At 43.1% G+C, this 8,614-nt stretch overlaps 1 protein-coding gene across 1 annotated transcript in view; it reads left to right on the top strand.

Moving 5' to 3' along the window:
- The window catches only part of LOC308380962 (zinc finger protein 516-like), a gene marked incomplete at both ends in the record, with an annotated part of 18,123 nt that extends 11,881 nt beyond the window's left edge, over window positions 1–6,242 (top strand). Inside the window, 3 exon segments of the mRNA XM_080858441.1 lie at window positions 5,942–6,118; window positions 6,121–6,197; window positions 6,201–6,242. Of these exon segments, the coding sequence (XP_080714567.1) occupies window positions 5,942–6,118; window positions 6,121–6,197; window positions 6,201–6,242 (296 nt within the window).
- Between the last annotated feature and the right edge of the window lie 2,372 nt (window positions 6,243–8,614).

The following is an 8,614-nucleotide window of genomic DNA, read 5'->3' as shown; positions in this document are numbered from 1 at the left end:
CGAGGCTGTATACATTATTAATCACGTGTCAATTAGAGAGATGTAATTGTGCATGCTAATGAGCTCCACGGCCACCGGCGATCGGCACGTCACACGTCCACTCTAACATATGTCTCCATTTGCACACATGACACTGGGCCCCACGTCGAGCCGCATTGTTTGCAGATCAGCGTTTTTCAGTCCGGAGACGAGGCTTAGATCAAGAGGGATTTTTTTGGGACGGGTGGGTTGGTGGGTTAGTCTTTCTTTTCATTGCCTCTTCTCAAGGCTTCAAACCTCCTTCACTCCTCTGTTCAACTCTATTCATCTCTAATCATTTCATCTGCCTTCATTCCCTCCCCTGTCCAGTTCATTCAAACTCTTCTAACGGCTTGTCTCCATCCCTCCATCCGTACCTTTCCCTGCTCGTCCAATCTGTCATGTACATCTGATCCACTTTACTCTTGTCTTCTTTCCCCTCCTCTTCTCTCCTCTCCTCTCATTTCTTCTTTCCTGTCCTTAGCTTATTACTTTCTTGCTACTCCTTCTCTCCTCTCTTCTCTCCTCTCCTCTCCTTTTCTCTCCATCAGTAGACTGTGCTTTTATAGCCTGAGACAGTCAGATTACTAAGTTCTTTATGGGGAGTGTGAATGATTCATTGGACAGCCAGTGATGCTAAGTGACAGAGGCCAAATGGTAAGTGATGCACAGGCAGAACACACTCCACGCAGTTGCCAAGTGCGCACACACATGCACACATGCACACATGCACACACGCACACACACACACACACACACATGCAAGCTGTAATTAATTTTGTCAGTGATGGTTTTCCTCAGCATAGCCATCCAGTTGAGAAAGGCCAGGGACCCTGGGGCAGCCATTAGCATGTACATGTCACATTAAATCAGCAACATTACTCCAGCGAGCCGGGCGCTCCATCCGCCTTACTCCATTTCTCTTATTTACTTCCTCTTTTAGATTTATTTATTTATTTATTTACTTGCTTTATATATTTATTTGCTAATCTGTTCAGGTTTGTGTTGTTTCTGCTCCTGGTGTGTAAACTGGTTGTTTAGTAATCTGTGGTGTGGAGTTGACTGCTGGTGTGACTGACGTTTTTTAACGCCAGGCCCTCCACTCCCCTCTCCACCCCCACCCTTGTTGGCCAACCCTCCTGATCCCTTCCTCTCCTCTCCTCTCCTTGTTCCCCCACAGTTGGGTATGAGTTTAATGGCCTAGGAGGTACTGATGCCCACCCCACTACCACTGAAGCACCCCAACAAGTATGTTCCCCCTTCTGCATTCACTGGGTTTTTCTTTGCTCTCACTATGTGTGTGTGTGTGTGAGAGTGTGTGTCTGTGTGTGTGTGTATCTGTGTGTGTGTGTGTGTGTCAGTAGGTGTGTGTGTATGTGTGTGTGTGTGTGTGTGTGTGTGAGTGTGAGTGTGTTCCCTTGTCCCCTTGTGTGTGTCCAATTGCATTTCTGTTTGCTCATCTGTTCTCCAGATCAGTGCTTTAAATAGTTGCCACTGATGCCCTCCCCCCCTCTGCTGCCTACCGCCTTCCCTGTAGCCTGTAGAAAGTTCTACATCCCCACTTCGCACTGACACTCTCCAATGGATGCCCTGTCTAGAAGTAGGCCTACATTATCACCAAAAAACAGACATCCATCCTCCATTTTTCTTTTGGCTCTAGACAATTTGATGAACGTCTCCCAGTACAAAGAAAAATCCCCCTCTGCGGTGACCTTCTAGAAGACACTGGCTTGTTTAGCCACTCTTGTCTTAATTAATCAGCGGTGTCTCCCCCCTGCATTCCTCAGATACTTTGACTGATGGAAAGAGAGACGCACACCAAAAACAACCAATTAGATGCATTGTTGGGTTTTGCTTTGTGATGCTGATAACCTTTGACATAAATTAAAGGGTGTTTTTTTTGTATGGCAACACAGAGGACAGTGTTTTGAAGGTGCTTGCTTTCCGCTCATGTCTTTTCCCGGCGCTTTTTTTTTTCTCCCATGATTCTCGTGATTAATTGTATTTTTTTTACATTGTTGTCTCTATTCTCCCCAAGCACATAATGATGTATGATAAGGCACATATTTCCAGTTCCTTCTTTTGGGAGGGGTGCCGAGGAGGCGGAAGAGGGAGTTGTTTGTTATGCCATTTGCTATTCTTCCATTTATCAAAGTGATAATTAGGTTCAATTAAATGGCAATCTCATTTGTTTTGCTCAGGTGTATGTTGCTTATTTATGTGACACGTCTGAGGCATTGTAGGTCGGTCTAATTAAAAGGCAGTGTGTGTGTATATATATATGTATATATGTGTGTGTGTGTGTGTGGTGGCATTTTTGTGTGTCTGTGTGTTTGTGTGTTAAGTATGTGTTTCAAAGCCCTTGCTTCATTTTACAATACACAGTTCCATTTTGTGCACCAGTTGTGTTAATGCATCTTTGATGTTCAGTGACATCGATTATAGATGGTCTAGATTATAGAACTCACTTCTCCAGCCTTTTCTAGGGTTGTCTCTTCTATTATTATTTAAAATCATGGGTCACAGCAGTTGGGGAATGTCTATATCTGTCAAGCTAAGCTCTCAGTGAGTAAAACTAGGCACTTATTCCTCAGATTCATATGAAGCTTTCTTTCACATCTTGACATTGGAAGTCACCTTAATGTAATTCGTATTGATAGCAACTTCATAGTCTCCCTTACAAACCACATACCATTTGAAGGGATACTTCAGAGATTAGCCAAAAATGAAGTACTTCGCTGAACCAGTGAAAAGTTTATTGTCCCTGTAGATTAGTTCTTAACCCTTTAAGCGCCGAAGTCGCAAAAAATTGCGACGAGCTGCGTTAATGGATTTAACTGCCTGTAGAGCCGAGCAGAGTGTCAAATTTGCTTTATACTCCCCTCCACTAGTTGGCAGACATCCCAAACTTATACATGGGCTCGGAATACGTCACACTGTAATGTAACATTTTCGGAGATAAATAAAATAAAAATGTCAGGTCAAAAGTTGACATGTAGTGATGTGATGAGTATCCTGTTCGCTGATTCAGATTCTGAGGGGGAAAATCTTTCTTTTGAAGATGACAATCGGTCAACTAGTGAACTCGCTAGGCATGGTGCGTCTTTGCATGGCAATGGCTGTGCTGGGCAAAGCGAGGACAAAATACTTGCACACGATCCTTTGCCCAAAATAGTTAGTGGAAAGGCTACCCGAAGTGGTAGTATTTGGAGGGGTGCTGGTGGACATGTAGGAGTGAGAGTAGGGGGTGGGGGTAGCGCTGGGACCAGCGTGAATGTCAATTCTTTCTACCGTGCTAGCCACGGTGGTGATTCACTGCGTGGCAATGGGGTGGCCGTGCAACGCACCGATGTTCACAAAACACAAATCATTCCAACTCTCTGCCCAATTCTTAGTTTTCTTTATACTGTTTTCCTGTCCATTTGTTATGTGTTTAGCATCTCAAATTGTCTGGGAATTCCCCGCCCCTTCACTGCATTTCATTTGCTCAGTTAGTCTGGCCAACTCCTCAATGGAGGTCCACTTCACTCACGTAATTGGACACGCCTTTAACCAATCAGACCAACGATACTATACAACGATACAACGATCGGTAATAAAGCAAACACATCTTTTTTCTGTATGAATTGTTCCAGAGCAGGTTTCTGTTCTATTTTCAAAGAAAACTTGCCTTTAAAATCATCCAAGACAGCCGCGAGAGCAGTATATAGTTACTGTGCTTTTCTCTTAAGTTTCGCTTTTGTTACGGTAGACGTAGCCAAAAGCCAGTTTGTGATTGGCTCCAAGGATTCTGGAAATCTTGAAGTGAACTGCTATCCTAAGTTTGCCAGACCCCCTTCAGAGGCTAAATCAAATTGGCCGGAGAAGAAGGGCGGGACTTCCCAGACTACATCTCAAAGGGACAGGGAAAAATCTGTTTAAACAATTTCAACATCCATTCAAAATATCCATCTTGAAAGTTGGCCGCTGCTATCTGGTGTAGGGATGGGTATCGTTTGGGTTTTTTCCGATACCGGTACATAACCGATACTTTTAAAACGATACCGGTGCCTAAACGGTGCCAGAACCGATACTTTTTTTTTTTTTTTTAATTAAAGACATTAGGCTTATTTATTGCCAAGGCAAATAGTTTTCTTCAAATTTAACAATATATTAACTGTTTAAGGTATACTATAAATAAAAATACAAAACACTTGGCTTCAAACCTTTTAACTTCAACTATGAACAATATATTAACTTATAACAACTGTTTACAGTATACTTAAATAAATATAAATAAATACATAACACACTCTGTACACACACTTCACACTTCAGTAATACTTTTGCAGAAATATGAGCATGTTTGCCTTCAGAGTAAAAAAAATATTAATTAGTTTGCATTTATTTAAACCCACTGGTTTCGTGAATGTGTACTGCCCCTTTAAGAGTTTAGCTTCAGAGCCTCTTGAGTTCTCTCCCCCAAACACGCAATTTTGTTGTTGCATATGCTGCACGTCGCGTTGTTTGAATCTTTTTGTGCGAAATACAGCCACACTTTTGATCGTTTACCTTTTGACATTTTCTCCGTTATATTGATGGCTAGCTCTGTTTGTGCTTGCTCTGTGCAAGGCTGCCTGCTCTTCGCTGTCAGACTGTTGCAATGTTATTGTAGCGTCCGAGTGCTCTCTTAAGAACTCACATTGAGAAGGAATATCTTTGGATGAGACGGTAGCTCTCCGTTTAATAAAGCGTATCCAACTTCTGCTTAGAACAACCACACTTATCTTGAAACCGAAACCACACGCAAGTCAACCCATTACCATGGCAACTACTCAACACAAATCTCGTTTCCACTAGTCCCATACGGAATGCAGCGTGAGCGACACAGGCGAGAGTCTACATTGGGAGATGGAGCAGTTTTATATGTGCCCCACGAAATCTGTTAGCAACACAAAAAAGTATACAGATCGTACTCAGAAAGATCTACGCCACTAACGTTACATCTCGTTAGCTATCGCTAGTTTTGTTAAATTATAAAAATTAAAAAAAAAAAAAAAAAAAATCTGATCAGGCACCGAAAGGAAGCACCGAAATCTGCGTTGCATTTCGGTCCGGTTAGGTATCGGTTGTATGGAACCGGTGCGGTATTGGTACCGGTTCTCGGTACCCAACCCTAATCTGGTGTGCAAATTAGATTAGTAAATTATTCCCCACATACACTTAGGATGATTCTCAATATTGTGCTTACTGTCTGTGTGCTGTGCCTTGCAATGAGAGGTTCCACACCCTAAACAACTACAAATTGTAATCTGGATAGATGGGCAGAGATAAGGCCTCTGCTGCTAAAAACCGCCTACTGTTTATATGACTTTTGTGGTATAATAGTGGTCATAATTTGCAACTGTTGGCTTTCAATTCACTGTTTGCTTGTCCATTTGATATGTGGATAACATAACAGATGGATGGAGGGGTGGATATGATGAAAAAAGTTCAACAATATCAACAATATAATTTATTTCCTGAGAATTACATACCTACATAAACTTCAGGTCATTCCCAATATGTTTCCCATTTACACTTTGTCTCTATCTCTAACCATTTAGAAGCCATAGCCTTTTGAAATTTAGATGTCAAAATCAAGATTATTTTTTTTTAAACCGGCGCCTAAAGGGTTAACTTAGGGGATTGTATACCCCACTTTCGTCATGTGAATGGCTGACTGCCAAAATGGTGGTTCATTTCTATGATTTAGAACTGGTCTTCAGTAGGGTACTAGCAGCATAAAAGCGAACAGACTTAATTGTCAGGGAGGACATTAGCACAACATTCTTTCACACTTCATCAGAAGGTGTCCTCCTCTTCAGGAGAACCGCCTCAGTCCTTTAACTCTCCATCTTCCCTGACTCCTCTCTGTTACTCTTTTTGTCTGTTACTCTTGCAGGGGAGAGACCGTTCCGCTGCCACCTCTGTCCGTACCGAGCCTCTCAGAAAGGGAATTTGAAGACGCACGTCCAGAGCGTCCACCACGTGCCCTTCAACAACACCCTTCACCTGGACGCCGCGCTCAACAAGGCGGGCCAGTGTGCGGGCGAGGTCCACACACCCACCCATCCCCAGCGCTCCCACCAACAGCAAGCCGGTCAGACCCCTCCCAGCCACTGACGAGACCGGGACACAGGGAAATACGTCCAGGAGCGTAGAGTCTTGGAATGAACCCAGGAACCTTGGAAGCCAATTACTAAAGAAACTAAAATAAATATCTTAATAAATAGAACTTCATTATGACCTCTTCTCCCAACTTGGTTGGATGGAGAAGTGGATGGTGTGAACAGTGTGGAGAAAAATGAAGGACAACATGGAAAGAGACTTGCCCGATATTGACTGATGAAGGACTTGGCTGACACTGTGAACGTTTTGTTGTTTTTTTGCCTTCAATCATTGCCCAGCTAGTGCCCTTGTTTCCTTTTTTTAACCTAATAATAATGATTTTTGAGTTCCTTTTTGAAAACCAAATCAGCTTGCAAACATGTGTGGCCAGCGAATCCCTCTGAGCTTTCTTTGTTTGTTTCATGGAAGTGCTAGTTAAAGTTTCCGGACTGGCAGAAGGTCTCAGTTCATCCGGCGTTCATTTTGAATCACAGGATAAGATGAAGTGACCTGCCATTTTATGAGACTCCTTTTGAGGCCTGGAAAAGAAAGTGTGTGTGTGTGTGTGTGTGTGTGTGTGTGTGTGTGTGTGTGTGTGTCTGTGTCTGTGTGTCTGTGTGAGCGCATTAGTGCTCATTATGAAAATGAGAGCTGTTTTAATGGCTAATATAAATGAGCATGTGGGTTTAATGGCTATCTAATTATTGTCCATTTTAAACAGTAGCGGTAGAGCTGGATCTCCTGTCTTCTCTGATCCCTAAAGCACACTCAAGCCTTAGTGTGGGGAGGCCAAGATGACTGTGTGTTTGTGTGTGTGTGTCTATGTGCAGCTCAGCTTTTTTTGCTCGCTTATGCTGTTGAGCACACTTGATTTCTCCTCATCTTTTCTTTTTATTCAACCTCCTTTGCATTAAAGGCTTTCTTTCACTGTTTGGGCTGGTTGAACAGCTCCTCAGTTACCTTAGGATCTGAAGCCATCCGCACGGACACACACACACACAGACATACACACGAACAAGCAATTCAGAGAGGGAAGACAGGCAAGGCAAATTATTTTCCTCATGGTATATCACTGTAGAATATGTCTGCATGGTTTTTTGTTGCTTTTTCTTGCTCTGCTAGCCTTGTGTGTGTTCATGCACGCCTACTGCCTCCTCGTGAAAAATAAGAGTGCTCACTGGGGTGTACAGAAAGATGAACCAGATCCAGTAAAACCACAGGTCACAACCCTATTTATCCTGAGCTCTCCTGAGCCGTGTCGTTTAGCTGTCCCACACTTCTGTTTTTACGAATAGCCAGCGAAGAAAATTAATCACACGCCTATTTTGGAGGATGGGGGGGGGGGGGGGGGGGGGGGGGGGGGCAGTTATTTCTCATGTCTCTGTCTGAGAGCTGATAGTCTACCAGGCCAAACTTGGGTCTGCCCCTCTGGGATGAACTCACAGGAGACCGCAGAGGATCAGCGGAATACACAGATACTGATGAACAGAGAGAGGACTCCTTCATTTTTGGGGACCATTATGATTTTTATAAAATAGTTCTCTCCATCATATTCTCTAAAGCAGACAACCCCATGATAGATTGGAAGAGACTCAAACAAACTTGTCACACACACAATGAAGTAAGCTTTTGCTGTATGCATAATAATGTGCAAGCCACACAGGCCTTGCACTGTTTTTCTGACTTGTGTCTTATACTTGAAGTAGCTGAAATAGATGGCCTACCAAGTAGTCAAAAATGTATTAGTAGGAATACTAATGTTTTATGTACAGAATAAGATAAATTCCCCAGGAAAAAAAGCCTTTGTGAATGAGTAGATATGAACTGATCTGGTGGGAAAGCAGGAAAGAGTGTGTATATTTACGGTGTGTCTGTGTGTGTGCATGTGTATTTGTGTGTTTGTGTGTGTGCTTTCCCACTATTAACCAAGCCCTTTACAACAAGATACCAAATGGCATTACCAGTTCACCTTGGTGCGCTTAGACTAGTTTCCAGCTTCAGGATGTCCTTGTTTGTGCTGGCTCATTGAGTTTGGTATCTGGTTTTTTTTTGGAGGGGGGCAGTCCTTAAGTTCTGTTGTTGTGTCCTATATTTATGAGAGCACAGAGGGCATGTGTGCGTTATACTTCAATCCATCCCGTTTTTAAATTTCATGGTTCAACCCGTAGCCCATTACCTCTGTACAGCGGTTTGACAGGTGACGGCCTCATTTAGTCCATGATCGATGAACCTTCATCAAGTCGGAGACAGACGTCGAGTCAGGCCGAAACTCTACTTGCCATCAGCATTTTAGCAATAATGTATTAGGCCTATGTAAACATTCCTCCACACACTCACTCACTCTCTCACACACACACAAACACACACACATTCCCTCTGTCAGCAGGATTATGCTATGCTTGTAACTTCTCCGTTGACTTCAGGGCAAAATGTCAGTGTGTCCCTCTCTGTTGGGCCGCCTGTTTAT

This window comes from Sprattus sprattus (assembly GCF_963457725.1).
Source record: "Sprattus sprattus genome assembly, chromosome: 19".
NCBI classification, from domain to species: Eukaryota; Metazoa; Chordata; class Actinopteri; order Clupeiformes; family Clupeidae; genus Sprattus; species Sprattus sprattus.
This window is presented reverse-complemented; position numbering and strand designations above follow the sequence as displayed.